Here is an 18347-nt window from a genome sequence, read left to right as displayed (position 1 = left end):
GAGAAAAGACAATGCACAATACAAATTAAATATGTATTACAAGCCTTTGTTCAAAGGTACCAACACCATTGTATGTATGTATGTATGTATGTATGTATGTATGTATGTATGTATGTATGTATGCATGCATGCATGTATGTATGTATGTATGCATGCATGCATGCATGCATGCAGGTAGGTAAGTAGGTACGTAAATACACAAATAGGCAATTCTCTATCTAGACTATTTTTAGCTGCCTAAGTTGCAAACCGATGAAAATTGTAACATATTCAATTAAACTTAATATATTCATTTTTTGTTAAGTTTGATTGATTGGCTGGTTTAAGCTTAGAATTTGTCGTTCGGTGATTGAATGATTAATTGATTGATTAAAACGTAGAAATTGATTTTTCATTATTTGATTGATTGATTTTAATTCAGAGCTAGTCTTTGCTTTATTTTGTCTCTCCATACATATAGTGTTTCCCTTGATCTCGAATTGCTATTTCAACCCAGCATGATATCTGAACTACTTACAAATTAGAGTCACCGGAAAAGCTCCTAAAACCGCTGACTGATGGTAAGTTTGTGAAGTCTAGATCATTGTACATTGTATACACGTGTGTGTGTGTGTGTGTGACTGATTTTGATTTTTAACGTAGCTTTAAAAAAAATCAGTCACATCGATACGATATCTCCAGGGTGGCGGTTTATAGTAATGTCCTGTACTGGGGCATCATGCCGTAGACATGTAGCATAATGTCCCACCCATTCACATTATCCTGACACCATGCCGACCAGTCCTAACACTAACCTCCTAATGCCGAGCGCCTAGTGAGGCAGCTGCTAGTACCATTCCCATAAGTTTTTGGCATGACTCGGCCGGGGTTCGAACCCGCGACCTCCCACATCCAAGGCGGAAGCTCTAACCACTAGGCACAATATCGGTGATATATACATGTCAAATATGATAAGATGAAACCACTGATTTATATATGGACAAGGATATCTGCTAGTCACGAGAGCCTACTATAACCCAAATTACATCCATCTCCCATCAATCATAAACCAAAATTAAAGGAATTAAAAGTTCTTTTAAAACTAACTACAATAAACAAATGTATTTTTGAAATGATCAAGATAACCAGGGCGGAAAACCTGTGAAAATCTATTTCTTGAAAAATCTCACCCAATCCAAAATACCCACCCCCACCCACGCTAACCTCCCCCATATTATATATATATATATATATATATATATATATATATATATATATATATATATATATATATATATATATATATATATATATATATATATATACACATGGGGGGTCAAAAATATCTACAAAACAATAATAAAAAAACAAGCGAGATAATGGGATGGTTTATTAGAGAGAAATCTCACCACTCACTTACGGTTTTGTACCAGATTTTAAAAAAAAAAAAAATACGTAATCAGCAGCCGTGTGTTGTTCTATCGAGTTTAGGACAAAGTAAATTTAATCTAAATTACATTAAAATTTGGCGAACCATACGTCAGTAGAAATTAGACGAATACATTAAGGCTAAGCAAGCATTCTGTCATGAATATAACAGTGATATGTGTGCTGATTTTCCGTAAGTAAGCCTTATTAATGATGGTAGTTAGTTTACTTACATACAAGCAGCTGTCAACTTTGATACTGTAAAAGTAATTTTTTTATCATAGAGGTTTAAAATCGTCTGCTAGCTAGCTGGTTTACATGACCGATTAAAGATGAACTCTTATTATGGAAGCATGCTGAATGAATGCTAGAGAGCCGAATCAGTTACAATTAAGGTTTACTGGGACACGATCAAGCTAAAGGTTCTTCCTCGATTGCTGCATTGACTTTTTCAAGGCAGAGCGTCCACCTCAGATGCGGGAGGTCGCGGGTACCAACCCCGGCTGAGTCATAGCAAAGACTTAAACAAATCGTACTAACAGCTGCTTCGATGGGTGCGCAGCATTAAGAGGTTAGTGTTAGGACTGGTCGGCCGGGTGTCAGGATAATGTAACTGGGTGGGACATGATGCAACATGTCTGCGGCATGATGCCCACTTGCTAGGCATCGCAATAAACTGCAACACTGCAGACATAGTAGCCAAATGGCTAAAAAAAATTGTTAAAGCTACGTTAAAAATCAAAATCACACACACACACACACACACTTTTTTTCAGGAACATGGGATGTAAATCAATCATTTTTGATTATACTACAAAGTCGGAAGAAATCGCGGTCACCAACTTCTCTGCGGCATAGTGCGAGAGAAGGTACTTTAGGGTGTGCATGAGATAGATCAAGAATGCAGACGACACAGTGCTTTGTCCAAGGAAATAAAATGTGAACATTTGGCGTATGTAAATATTTGGCATTACTAATTTGTCGTTTAGAAAAGACATATTCGATGAAATATGCACGGGAATGATTGATATTTCCCCTGCACATTCTATCATATTTGAGTTTACTTCACGAAAAATAGTAGTGCCAAATCCTTACATTTAGAAAAAAAAATTCTCAATGATTTAAAAAGAAAAGCGATTAAAGATTCAATAACAGTTTTAAAATTTTTTGAAAATTCATACGCAGAAAGAGAAGTATTCGTTATAATTTGACAAGCCAGTAAGACACTCGCATATGTGATCCTCACGCGTGACCTTATATCTCCTCTTACTATATATTTGACAAGTTAGACTATATATATATATATATATATATATATATATATATATATATATATATATATATATATATAGTCTAACTTGTCAAATTCGGCCACCCGTGAGACAAGGCAAAAACAAATACGATATAACAAATATTATTATTATTATTATTATTATTATTATTATTATTGCTTTATTAAGATTGTTGTATGTGCTGTCTTGAACAATATCATAAAATAAGCACATATGTTGTTCTCTCCAAAATTTATGTTTCACACAAGTTTATTATATCGAGAATTCTGTTCTTAGCCATTTGTTGGCGATAACGACAGTGGCGGTATAACTCACCGCGTTCTAGTAAATATATCTGTCTATATACACGAATATACGCATGTACGTACATAGGGAACTTTACAGTTATTGCTGTGAAAGATAATGTGAAAACAACTTTGTTATTTGTAAAATGCCTGGGTGGTGCTGGTTAGATTTATTTAAAGGTTAGAGCGATTATGTCAATAGTAGAACGATTATGGCAATAGTGTGTCGATTATATGAATGTTTGCATCATTTGAACCGCGATAATTTAAAATGGATCCCCCCCCCCCCCAACAAGAAACAAAAACAAAACAACAACACTTTAACCCACCCCATGAATCAATAAAGTCTCAACGTGTCGATTAAAATATTTGTTGCTGTTGACTACATTGTGTTAATAGTTTTCGTCTTTTAGTGGCCACAATTTAATTGCTATTGAATTGCAACATGATAACATTACCTTCATAGATGCTTATAATTTCCACGAATTATACAATAACTTTTTTTTCCAAAGAAAAACACCCAGTTTGCTGTACAAAAAATGAATCGCTGCGAAATGATTACATTTTCCCTCATTTTAATGAACTGTGAATGACAGGATTTAATTAATTTCCTTTAAAAGTCATTTAACGTCGATCATTGTTGCTACGGTATTTTCGGATACAAGTATAAACCGTATGACCTCACAAATTAAAACATTTTTGCATGCATGCAATTAGAGCAATGGTTGCAAAGAGAAATGAAGAAGATGTGAGGAGTAAGAGAATCGATGGTAGATAGTAATACTATTTAAAAATGCATATAATATTGTATTTTTAAACAAATGATGATGGTGGTGGTGGAGATGGTTACGATGATGACGATTATGACGATGATGATCATGATCATGATGATACTGATGATCATAACGATGATGATCATGATGATGAATCGTAAATTCTCAAAGACCTGCTGATAACCGGTGAGAAGAAAACTGACAAAGACTCACCAAGCCACCCCCAACTGAATGCAGGAAGACAGATTGTCCTTTGCGCAGATTGCCAATATCAAAGAGCATAATATATGCCGTCAGATAGTGCATGGGGAGGGCGGCTCCGTCCTGATAACTCATGTTGGATGGCATCTTGTAGACATACTGGACTGGGACTGCCACGTGCTCCGCCCACGCTGTATAGTCCGTGAAGGCAATCACCCGATCGCCAACCTGCAAAATTTGAATATATCACATGGTGACATTTTTATACAATCATAGTATTCTATGAAACAAGATCGTCAGCTTCCTTGCAAAATGATATACTGTTTTCACTGATATGTTCTTAAATAGCCCCATCATTACCCTTTCCACTGTATGACCTTAAACAGAACCAAAGGCAGAAGAATGTAAGCATCGTGAGGCCACATCTCTAAAATATGACAATGATGCGTGAAATCCAATTTTTTAAAGGACTCTTCAAACATCCAATGTAAAGATAATAAACTATTCGACAAGGGATATAACTCGGCCAAAATATGGAGTAGACGAGATGAAACCCATACAAGACACATACAGATCTGTGAAACGGTGTTCGCATCAAGCTGCATCAGTCTGTTGATTTGTTATTGAGCTATGCTTAGTACAGACAACATCCGGTGTAAATATGGAACGTTAATTTGCAAGGACTATAACTCTGTCCAAAATGACGTGAGATAGACCCAATAAATAACACACCTTGGTCTAAGAGAGAATAATCTTACCAAAACCATCAGAATATTTTGACTATTTCTTAACGTATGTTGATTGCAATCAAAGAAGATTCCAAAATTCCAAATATCGAAGGATTGTGACTGATACGGGTCATAAGACTCATAAATCTATCCAAAATGGAATAAACGAAATTAAACCTATAAAAGGGAAATATAAATATATGGAACAATGTGCATACAATGTTGCATCCAAATGGTTTGTCGAGCTATGCCGGTTGCAAGCACTTTTCCATGTGAAGACATGCAGTCATGTACCAAGGGCTATAACTCTGTCTAAAATTGAGTTGTCGAGACAAAGTTCATAAAAACGCACATTGAGGTCAATGAGACAATGTTTTAAAATCAAATTCCACCAGAATGTACTAAATGTTTTTGATCTATATCGGTAACAAGCAACGTTCATTTAGTCTTTTCCAACGCGGACAATTTCAGCCTGAGTACATTACGCTTCGATCCACTGAAAAAAAGCGTAATGTACTCTTGGAAAGATTGCTAATGAAGTGAAGCAGGACAAACTCCTACAGAGATACAAATGATTTGGTAACTACAATGTGTGTGTATTTATCTTGTCTGTCTTACCGATTACATGAGATTTCCTACTGAAAAAAAGGATAAACTATTCAAATCAATTCAATTATAAAAAAAAACATACATTGACTTCAGTTATCGCTATTGTAATGCGTCATTTTCGAAATCAAGTCGGACACCACAGACGCAGAACGAAAAGAAAAGAAAAATATTGACGGTTTTTCACCAAAAGAAATCAATTTTTAATACTACATGTTGATCTTATTTTTAAATGGAAATTAACATTGTTCAGACTGTTAATGAAATGTGAATCAAGCAATTCGAACAACATGGCTGCTCTTGGTTCGAGTCGGGGATGGGGGGGTGCAAATGCGTTTGGTGCGTGTCAAGGATGGGGAAATATGGATGCATGTGGTGGTAGTTACTGATAGGGGGAACATAGATGCCTTTGGCGTGAGTCACGAATTGCGGGAAAATAGATAGTTGTGGTACTGGTCACGAATGGGGGAATATAAATGCTTTTGATGGGAGTCACGTATGGAGGAATGTAGATGTTTTGCAAGGTTGCTGAGATATATAAAAAAGGCACAACTAAAAACGAAATATACAAGACAGACCACACCCTAACGGAACCATTTATCTATTTTGGCTCATCCTTACAGACCCATATGCAGAATTTAGGACATTGCTACTCACAGCAAAGTCGGGTGCATTCTCCCCCAGTTCTTCAATCTCACCAGCACATTCGAAGCCCATCGTAAGTGGGGTCTTGGGTAGGTTGTCCAGTACTCCTTGTCTTACCATCAGGTCCAAGAAATTCAGGCCGCTGAAATAAACATTTCACCCATCAGTCACTCAATAAATCAATAAAGCAATAAATCAATAAACCGATCACGAGAGAGAGAGAGAGGGAGAGAGAGAGAGAGGAAGTTACCAGCCGCAATAAATTTTAATGAAACACATGGACCTTAATAAGTATTAATTTAGTAGTATCGATGTGCGAGGCTGGACAAGACTGGACAAATGATTTGTTGCGTTTCCAGACCCATATAGGGATATGAGAGAATTAAAAATCGACGTTAAAAATCTATGGACTACCACCATTTGGTGTATTTTCAAAATCGTTAAAATTAATAGACCGGTCAATGCAGACAATTAGCTAGCACGGCTTTTGTCAGCTCAAGGGAAAATAAATTTGGATTGTCTTAATTACAAATATCAGAATGATATACAATAATGCTTTAGAAAAGATACTAATGTACAAATTACATTTGATGATGATAATAGCGAGAAAAGCAGTGTTAACCCTGATGCAAGATGGTTAGAACATCCCGGCATGACGAAAGATGAACTTTCTCTCTCTCTCTCTCTCTCTCTCTCTCTCTCTCTCTCTCTCTCATATGTACCATATCCTCTCTCTCTCTCTCATATGCACCATATCCTTTTTTCATAATATCACATCGTAATATTATAATATTAATTTTCCGCTATCAGCGTGTAATGTACAAATTGTTAGAACTTGTAGTCCAATCCTACTGTAACTGTTATGGAAATAAAATATGTCTGAACTGAACTGAAGATAACGAACAGGATATTTGTGGAGAAATCTTCATAGAACGAAAACATGAAAAGAAACAATTTGATGTGGGGGAAACGACGTTTGCAACAAAATTAAGGATATTCTTCAAAAGGAAATTAGACAAGTGCAGAGTGGAATTGCTTTTGCAGGACTTAAATGACTAGAACGTGGAAGCATTTCAGTCCAAACATAAATGTGCTTACATTTCACCAACTTAATTGATGGCTAAATTAACAATCGTCATACATGAATATGCATGACTCAACTTGAAGAAAATAAAACAGGAAATAAATCAAAGGTATTCATCAATATATTCATTTACCTAACTACATGCGGAACCCTACATTTTAAACCGACAAAACGTAATTTCAAATTACAACATATAGTTCAGTCTGTTTCAGCAATATCAGGTGGACATTATTATAAAGTTAATGGAGCAGTTAGTTTTAGGAAAACAAAGGTTGCGACACATATGAAAACGTAATGGTAAAATTTCAACGATACATAACGTAACAGCCAGGGAAATTGGACTATGTTGTTGGCGGAGAGTGTATACCGATGCAGAACAGACTGGTATTCCAAAAGCTAATAAACAATCTTTGACAGTACGCCAAGTTGTAGAGGACAAAAGGTAGACAAAGCAAATATTGTTTAGAGAAGAATTATTACGATTCATCAGTCCTATTGTCACATGTGCTAATGCAGTTGTGCCTCCGGCACAAGTTGTCACTAACACTTTTCGATTCAGGAGCATTTAGTCGACGCAAGGCAATTACCGAGTGTTTACAAAGTCCAGTTTAGAAAGTGAAGCACACAATTTATCATAAATTAACAATCATTTATGATCATAGAAACAGCTGCTGAGACTGCTTTAGTTTACGTGAAACAATTTAAATCTCTAGCGCTTGTCGCGGACTAAAGTCTCGTACGGAAAATGATTAGGCGAATACTGTTCAAGATGTCCTTAATGAGGAAGTTAACCATTTTATATATTTTCTCTGTTGCTAAGGTTCATAAAGGTCCTAAAAGAGGCACACAACAGGACATCTGTGTCTAAATCATCTTCATTTACAACTTCAGGTTTTTTTCTTTTCTTCTCAGCTACCTTTGGTAGAAGTCATGTTATGTATATTTAATTTGTATTATTGTTTGGCTTCTCTTGAGGATGGTTGTTATAAACGTTTGATTTTGTACTTGACCTTGTCCAAATTCGAGTTCAGCGTACCAGACATTGGACAATGATTCCGTAAACAGCATAATACATAGCTCAGCTAATATATTTATGTGAGAATAGATTCAATATTATGATCATTATCAATGGAAGTGAGCATGTTTATCTTAATCTGACTCTAGGATATTAAAATTCCCCTATGGAAAAACTGGTTGTTTCTTATGGTTGCCATGTTCTTTATATAATTTTAGTAATTGACATTATCTTATTGACAACTTAGAATGTTCTAGAAATGAACGTTTGACCTCATCTTGGTCCGATTTTTGTGTCTTAGTATTGTTTTAAATAATGTTGTTTACTTGAGACATTAACCACTCTTGCATTAACAGCTTTATCATGATCAGTCTTCTTGTTGTGTTCATTATTTCATTTGGGTGAATTATTTATTCAAATTCCTGTTCACTGGAAATACGAAGTGCTATTCAATAATATTATTGGACAGGAACATTAATTTGGAATTATCGCGAATTCAGACAATAATACTTTCGGATTATAATATTGTGATACATCAAAAGACGCTTATCACATTGCCACAATGGAGGCTAAATGCACGTTACCATGTTTGAGACTATAGGCACATCGACACTTCCAATATTGGAACTTATTTGGAATACCACTCTAATTCAGTTGAAACTTTATACATTTGGACTTGTGATAAACTGTTATGACAGTTTGGGATTTAATTCACCATGCTGTAAATTCTTTTTTAAATTTTCACTTTGCATGCGAAGGAAATACATTTATTGTTGAATTTAACAAAACATGTTGGCTTTCGATCTTTTATGTTTTTTTTTAGTTTAAGACCATATTATCGTAACAGTCAATAAATAGAACGCCTAACATTTGAAAAGTAATATTTCATTTTAAAGTTTGCATAAGCGCTTGCTAAATTATGTTTATTGCTTATTGTAAAATCCGACACATTCGAACAGAAAAACTCTATGACTTGATAGGTGGTGTTGTAGCTGCTTGTTGCAACTTTTCAGTTGGTTTCAAAACACATTTGTTTCTTCATAAAGATTTCGACACCGTGCCTTTTTATAAGCATGCCGAGAAATTGAAGTTGTCAAGTTTTATTTTGGCTCTGATAATGAAAAAACCACAAATGTACAAAATAATGCAATATATGTATCGTATAACCCCATCCCAAGAAACGGTTTAACTTTTCAAATAAAAAATAACAAAGCTATTACGCTCAGATCAATACTGAAAGAACACAAACTTTACATTAGCGTGCAGCACTTAAATCTGTTGTCACAGTTGCCTACAACATGCTTGTGAAGACGTAGTATAAGATCTCAATAGATACGCTGTCAAAGATAGATACTGGAATGAATTGCAAAACTAACTTTTCATTTTCGCTTGGTCTGTTGAAAAAGCAAATGATATTATAATGGTTTCAACATCAACCATGGCTACCGAAGCAGTTGCAAAGCTAATAATTACAGTTTCTTTTAGACAGCTAATATCTGACTGCTTTATAGCAAATGAAAGTTTGCCTGACAAAATTATTACTCAATAAATGTCTTTCAGGTGCAGATCTTTACCATGCTGTCGTCGTATGTCAAAATGCTGCAAGCATGCATACGCCATCGTCTGACACAATAAATTACTACTGAGCAAAGGATTATACTTCTTTTTTAAAACTAAAACAAAAGTGTATGTACCATTACAACATAAAAATATATATATATCCTCACGAGTTTTTAACAGTGCCAGATTGGGATTATCCAAATCGATATTGCTATAATAGTTCATACAGACATAACACATTCTAAAGTGGCTAATATTAAATATCTATTACTTAGGGTTGTCAGATAATTTTAAGCTGAAATAACACCTCATATATTAACTTCTATTTAAGGCTTAAACTCAGCGCCTTCACGTTTAGCTCAAAACAAGTTACATACTAAAATAGTTCATACCAATATCTTACTGAAATTAAGAAATCCTGTTTGTTGACGTTGAAGGTTTGTATTACATTTACTTGTTTTTACTGGATTATTGATAGAGAAATGTGATGCTTACTCGCACACAAAAAATCTAATATTCACAAAATTAAGGAATCTCGACCATATTGCATAGAAGAGAACGATGTTTATATCACTTTCATTTAAATATCCTGCATCACATATCAGGTGACGCATTTGCTCTATACGCTTCTATTTGTCCTTCTATAACTTCTTACTTTGAAAACGAGGCAAAATTTTAAAACCCATTATAACCTACACTAAACAATTTCAACAAAGATTCTAACTTAAAATACAAGTACTTGCGATTATTATTACTTACAAGGTCCATTAATAATCTTCAACGATTTTGTAGTTAATCTTGCCAGAGGCGTGCAAAATACAATCAAGCGGAATGCATGTGTTTATTAAGTACAATAAAAACACATAATAACAACGCTTAGTAAATAAATAACTCTTCACAAACGGGAAAATACATCGCAAGGACTTGTATACCGCAATCCAACACACCACTGTATCACATGAACAGAGAGCAGCATTAAATATGAACAAATTATACAGACAGGAATTCCAAATGCAAAGACAAATATGTTGTACCGGTTTCTTCATCTCGTTCAATATGAAGGTAAAGGGAGATGATAATAATGTATTGCTAGCAATGTGGTTTGAACGCTTTCGAAATAATTCGCTATTATCATATAGAAACGACAATTATTCCAAGTTGAATAATTGCAAATTCCTCATAACGTACAAAGAATTTTGGTTACCTACTTTCGTTATGACAAATAAACACTGAACAAGGCATTATAATAAATTGAGAAAGTTACAATTCCGAGGTTAAGTAATATAGAAAGTCATACAGAAAGTACAAAATAAGTGTAAAACATTTGTCACCAATATGATAATGATACTTCTGAATCAAGTAGTCAGTTTGCAAATAGCAATGTTTCTGACGACTAAATTACAAAAGAAAGAATCATCGAAATAACAGCCATTATATCTTTAGCAAATCTCACCCAAAATTCTCACAAAACGAGTGTCAATTATGGTTTGATACCAGTGTAACTTAGAACGACAGAGGCAGAGCTCCATAGAGATTTAGAACAGCATTTGATTTGAAAATATAAAATAAAGTTATTCTCTGTAGAGGGTTTGTCAAGTATTTTATTCCTGGTGTTTCCAACTGATAAAACAGCTAAAAAGCCCACTATGTAAATTTGATATAACCAGAACTATGTATAAGTTAGTAGCGTAAATGTTAAAATATTGTACACTGATAGCCTTTATATTTAGTTTGATCAGAAAAGTTCGCGATATATCAGACTGCGTGCGACCGGTCTTAAATTAGCTATGGTTCAACAGGGTTTTCACTTTGGTATCAACATATAAGAATATGTACATGTTCACAAAATGATGATTTTATTGTGTCTGATGAACGAGTAAAAAGTCAAAAGAAATAGTTGAATCAGCTATGTCTTGTCCGTGTATAAATGTACTTCAAAGAGCGCCACAACATGTTAACACTAAAAACATTTTTTATTTCGACGGCATCCACTATCCAACATTTCTTTTAACAAGTATTACGACAGAAAGTGGTTATTCAAAGATGTAAAGATAAAACTTATAGGGATCGCTATGTTCTACAGTAAGAGGGAAAGTTAAGGAATCGGTCTTCGGTGAAAAAGATACTTTAAAACAAATCAAAAGAAGATTTTAATTGGACTTGAATTTCCTTTCACTTGCAATTCTTTTAGGAGTCCTAATACATTCGTGCTTATTCTGTCAACCAAAATATTAGAAAATAAAAATATAAATATGCTTCTCGTTATAGAGAAACAGTAATATTTTTTTTATATAATTGGTATACAGGCATGCTTGTATAAGCTGAGTAAATCACTTTCTGGTATTCTTCTTTTAACTAAATAAACCGTAAGTGTTAAATTATAATTTAAACTAATTTTTATGTCATGCATTGTTTATTACTTTACAAACTTTCGTTTCCAATTTATCAGTCCTAGAACAATCAAGTTTTGAACTTGACCAACATAACGTTCTAGCTGGAGTGTCAATTTTGCTTGAAATATCCAGGATGTGGTGATCAAAATACATTATCATTTGGATAGTCACTAGTGTAATGGAACTTAATTTGTGCCTTTCATGTCATTATTTTCATTTTCCGTCTTAACATAAATGCATAAGGAATCGCCATCAGTCACGAACGGTCTCATTCAATCACGGTTTATTTTTCTAACTTGTTGTAGCACTGAGTCATTACCAATACACGGCGGATGATAAGTAAAATAGAAATAAATTGTCATCTGTATATGTTCGTATGTATTCTGAAGTGAAAATCATTGTCAGTTTGGTACTGCAAACAGATTTTGTAATTTGTTATTAGCTTTCTATACAGTACTCAAATTAGAGTCAGTAGTAAAATATATATTTCATAAACCAACAAAAAAATCTATCTGCAACTACATTGGAATCTAGAACATTGTTTACAGTCTTGCTAATGATTCAAACCAGAGTGTAAAGTAGTGAATGCCTTCATACCGCTTGACGCAATTTATCTGCAATAATTCATAACTGACAAGAATGCGAATGAAATTTCTCGCCGACTAGTCTGGCACGGAGCCAAAGCGGCCGAAAGGGATACTCGAGACTTGTTCGCCAGGTTAAAGTCTAGCTGAGGACATTGTAATTTATTGGAAATTCTGTCACAGAAACTGTAATGGTTGTCAAAACATACCATATTTTTGTGCTATTCTTGTGATTTTTAACTTTCGTTTTAGTCTGATTGTAACCCTATATATTACTAAATTGTGTTAGACTTCCATACATACACTCCTAACATTTTCCGAAGACTTCAGTGGCGGGTCGAGACAATACCAGAGGTACCCCATGAATGGGACCCGGAATCCCCACCCCCGTGGATTTAGCCCTGTAACCCGATAAGAAGCAGGGTATCTAAGCGGATCGCAACCTACAATCCTCTTAAAATTAATCAGTCCCCATCGACTCAAAACCCCTCGCCCTTCCTCAAATCCATAACAAATCAAGCACTCTTCTTCAAGTTCCTCTCATATTTATTAAACATTTTTGCAGAAACGGCCCCATGATAGGTCTATACTGTTAACCAAGAAATATCATTTTTAGGTCAATGTCATTTGATCAATCGAACCTTGTACTAGTGGAAATTGGTCAAAACCACCGGAAGGAAATTAGAGATATCACCATAGGCTGATTAAAGATGCCCCAGCTCATAAAAAGGTGCTAGAGGGACTGTGCTTTTATTAGGCGAGCACTATAAACTAATAATCAGCAGGGACAGTTATACGAAACTATGGTTTGGCACAATGCACTTGATCCTAATACTTTTGATGAGTCTTGTGTACTGGGACATGGTTGAGTCCTGACGGTAATTAGCATAAAGATAGTAATAACTTATTGCGGGATAATAAACATATACAGCAATTAATAGAACAAGTGTGCAGGAAAAAAGATGCACACAAACACTAGTTATTCCAATGACTGAAAGACGTAAAGTCCAACCAAATACCTACCTACCTAAGTACGTAATTACCTGTCTACTAGCCATCCTGCTCACCCATCGACTTACTTGAACACACACACACACACACACACACACACACACATACCGCTCCGGTGGCCTAGTGGTTAGAGCGTCCGTCTCGAAAGCGGGAGGTTGTGGGTTCGATCCCCGGCCGAGTCATACCAAAGACTTACAAATATGGTACTAACAGCTGCCTCGCTTGGCGTTCAGCATTAAGAGGTTAGTGTTAGGACTGGTCGGCCTGGTGTCAGGATAATGTGACTGGGTCGGACATCATGCTACATGTCTGCGGCTTGATGCCCCAGTGCTGGACATCACTAACAAGTGTGCAGGAAAGAAGACACACACAAACACTAGTCATCACTATAAACTGCCACACTGCAGACGTCGTAGCGATATGACTGAAAAAATGGTAAAGCTACGTTAAAAATCCTAAACACACACACATACACACACACACATACACGCACACATACATACATACATATAATACATACATACATACATACATACATACATACATACATACTAATTTACTCGTTTGAACTTACATCAAAGAAATTAAAGCAGGTAACACATAGTTTGAATTAAAAAATCTGCAACATGGTTTAAAATTTAGTTGATCATCCTGATAAATTAGGCACCACATTAACTGGCTCTATTTTTACCTACATGTATTGAGACTTCACGTTTAATTCTAGTTTTAAGTCATTTGATTGGTCAAAAATAATATCTGACCAATCAGTAAAATTGGTGTAAATGTATTTGAACAAATTTTAAGGGAAATAAAGCTAATAAAATTCCCAGGCATTGTATATTTATTTTCAATGTCTTCACCTCAACGATATTCTTCCTCGATTCCCTCTACAAGTGCTGCTTAAATGCCAATTGACCGGGAAAAAATCCCCTCACATGCAATATGTTTCCGGCATTAGCGTTGTAAATATTGATTGAAACCTTCTCCCTAGACTGAGATGCTATTTTCGTATGGCTAGTGATTATTTCGACCTTTTCTATTCAAGCACACTGCATCTTAACATTCGATTACGCCAAAAATCAATCTCGCACAGAAATTGCATCCATTATCAGAAGCATAAATTCACATGAGAATTGCATATTATTTAAACAAAAGAATCTAAATCTATTAAAATGTCAGTTTCCTTGCAACAATCATCTCAACACAAAATCCCTAAAATATGTCATGTTTTATGGACGACATTAAATAAAATCAAAACCATATGTTGGACCTTACCATGATTTCACTCGTATCAGAACTTGTCCTTCTGCCGGCTTTATTTCTGGTTTCTTCTGCACTTTCACCATCTTCAGTCCCCCAAATCCGGATAGAACAATGCATCTCATATGCTTTTCTGGTACGGGTGCCGCCACCCCATCGGGTTTTGTTTCCGTGGTACTAGCTGTCTCCGGCATGTTCGCAGTACTCGGTCACTACACGTTAAAATATGTATTGGTCAATTCATTTTCTCAAGGTCACTGAGAGAAACATACATATTCATGAATTCGACGCATGCAACGCGTCTTGCCATTAGTCAAGGCAAACGTGAGTGGGTGTACATGCAACCAGTGGCATCGATGAAGTTTTTTGTATTTTATCCAGGCGTATATTGAATGCTAAATCAATCCTACAACAATGCTGACAGACACAGCTGAGAATTATAGGTGTTACATTTTCACTAGTAAAATGTTCATCAATAATTTGTATTTTTTTTATAATTAGATCTTTAGGGCAAATTTTATTCGCAATTCCAACTAATTCCATCTTAACATAATTCATGAATCATCATACATATTAAGAATCGATTTAGTTGACTGCAGAAATAAGATATGGAATTCACTCTAGAGGGTAACAATAGGTAGGAAATTATAAAAGGCAGCTATATATTTTATATATATATATATATATATATATATATATATATATATATATATATATATATATATATATATATATTGATTTTTAACGTAGCTTAAAAAAATTTAAGACATATCGCTACGATGTCTGCAGTGTGGCAGTTTATAGTGATGTCTAGTACTGGGGCATCATGCCGCAGACATGTAGCATCATGTCCCGCCCAGTCACATTATCCTGACTCCAGGCCGGCCAGTCCTAACACTAACCTCTGAATGCTGAGCTATATATATATATATATATATATATATATATATATATATATATATATATATATATATATATATATATATAATTTCTTCCTGTGATATTGCAATTACTTCTTCCAAATGCAAGAAGCGCAATCAGTGCTCTGGTGTTGCATAATGAGTCGCCTGAACTGCGCCTACACTGCTTTTTTCTTTTTTTCTTCTTCATATGTCTTGTCAACGGCTTCTAATGTTGCAGAACAGGCTGCCAGAAGTGCGTCTACGCTGTTCTTTATTCTTATAATTTTTTTTGAACGGATTATACCCTGTCTGATGGCGCGTGATGCTTATTCGTATTATGTGCGTTGTTGCTATCCTATCATTAGATTTGCACGAGTAGGAAACACACGTTCAACCATTAAACCCCCAAAGTAGGTAAAGTTCTTCGAGTACATCTAGAACAGTGACATTTACCAGTTTTAGAGAACGACACAAGAAAATCCGGAAAGTTCCCTTAGTCTAACTTAATTTTAATGAAACGACAGACTGTCAGAGTTGTAGCGTGAGGTTGAGCTTCGAGCAAAACTGTTCTGAGAATACAGTTTGTTCGAACACTTGAGTTCGAGTCGAGTCTGAGCTTGAGTTTTATCGTGAACAAAAGTTTTAAAATTGGTGTCTGGAAAACAAACTACGTGCAATTAGATGATTACAAATCTCAGGCGTTGTGGTCAGGGCCTACAAGGGGGAAGGGCAACAGGGGGTATATCCCCGGGGCTCAGGACTGTACAGGGGCCCGAGCCGAACAACACTTTTTAATTTTATAAAAGAAACATTTTGTTTGAACAAAAACCAGGAGAGGTCCAGGTGTTTCTTACCCCAGGGACCGTGATCGCTCTCTACGGCCCTGGTTGTGGTCTGCAGTTCCAGGTTTCGTATATCGTGACATTCTACATGATAAATATGCCATCTTCCTTTACTAGAAAACATTGTATTATGTGTACCAATGGATGGTTGCTATTTGAATGTATGTAAATAAATTTTAGATAAGATGTAATCCTCAAGCGAAAATTATTCTGTATAATATTATCAAAATAAAGTTGTATAACTACAACAATAATGTCATCGAAAAATATTAAGGTAATACACTATGAATCGATTACTATTTCCTATTAAATTAAAGGATTATATAATGAGCCGGCAGATGGATAAACACACACACACACACACACACTAATATATATATATATATATATATATATATATATATATATATATATATATATATATATATATATATATATATATATATATATATATATATATATATATATATATATATATAATGTATATTTGATTCAATTATATCTGATTTAATATTTATATTTGTTTCAATTTAATTGTTTGTCAGTTTTTAAAAGCAATATTTTTATTACATGATATTGTAATGTAAATTTATTCACTTGAGATAATACATTTTTTCAGAAAATAGTTTGACCTTGACTGTTCGTTTTATAAACACCAGGTGTTGATCTAAATCCTGACATTGTTTCAAAACTTGTAGCAACCACGTAAACATGTCATATTTTTACTTTAAAATGATTGGTTGTTGTCGAGGTCATGATGGGACTATGTGTTTAAGATGTGAACAATTTTTTATATATTTTATTTCTAAGAGTAAAATGATTGGCTTTCGCCAGGCCACACTGGGTGGACGTGATATTTAACAAGAACCTAATTTCTATGAGCGTTCAGAACATGATCACGTGACCCCATGTTTACTTTTTAGAAGACGATATAACCTCTGTTTTGGAGAATTATTCTCATGTGCAGCTGGGCTTTCTCTTACACTGTAGGTTGTATGTTGTGCTGTTTGGAATTATTTTAAATTACTTGGCTTCAAAAGGATTAATCCTGTTATTTTTCTGGAAAATACGTGTGCTCATGTGAAATTGTTGAACAAGGACAGTTTTTTTTTTTATATAAAAATTTATTCAAATATCCGAAAGCGGAGTGATAATTCTTGTTTCTACAAGGAACTGCAGCCTACGTTATCACCTTCCTTCTTGGATTCTTCGTCGGGATTCGAAATTGAAATCAGTAGAACATTTTGTTATTAGGACTTAACAAATTTTATTCTTGGATTATATTTGGATTTGATTCTATAAAACCGTAAGTTCATATTTTTTTCTTCTCATTTTTACAGAATTTTCCAGGGATTTATTGGATTTATTGTATTTTTTCAAATCTTGTTGTTTTCACTCTTTCTTGTGTTACTGTTTATTCGAGGCTAAACACGTGACATACGAATATATATATATATATATATATATATATATATATATATATATATATATATATATATATATATATATATATATATATATATATATATGTGTGTGTGTGTGTGTGTGTGTGTGTGTGTGTGTGTGCTTTACAAAAGTTTCATAATGTTTCAAGCGAATCAGGCTCTCTTCAGGACGGGAAAAGAAAAGTCTTGCACGCACATACGCACTTGACTAATTTACCCGTTTCTTTATAAAAGATAAACAATGATTAAAGATAAACAATGATTTAAGGCAACCACATGGTTTGCATTTTCTCAGACTTTTTCCGAGTCTGGTTG

General features: G+C 34.6%; 1 protein-coding gene across 1 annotated transcript in view; it reads right to left on the bottom strand.

Moving 5' to 3' along the window:
- Nucleotides 1-15158, bottom strand: part of LOC149780507 (putative NADPH-dependent quinone oxidoreductase VAT1L) — a 42970-nt gene extending 27812 nt beyond the window's left edge. Inside the window, exons 1-3 of the mRNA XM_089937504.1 lie at nt 14859-15158; nt 5949-6078; nt 3970-4185 (exon numbers count right to left, since the gene is read on the bottom strand). Of these exons, the coding sequence (XP_089793630.1) occupies nt 3970-4185; nt 5949-6078; nt 14859-15037 (525 nt within the window). The 5' untranslated portion in view covers nt 15038-15158. The remainder of the gene's footprint in view (nt 1-3969; nt 4186-5948; nt 6079-14858) is intronic.
- Between the last annotated feature and the right edge of the window lie 3189 nt (nt 15159-18347).

This window comes from Sinohyriopsis cumingii, chromosome 16 (assembly GCF_028554795.1).
Source record: "Sinohyriopsis cumingii isolate HCF-2022 chromosome 16, ASM2855479v2, whole genome shotgun sequence".
NCBI lineage: Eukaryota > Metazoa > Mollusca > Bivalvia > Unionida > Unionidae > Sinohyriopsis > Sinohyriopsis cumingii.
Note: the sequence above shows the minus strand (reverse complement) of the source record. Positions and strands in the feature narration are given on the sequence as shown.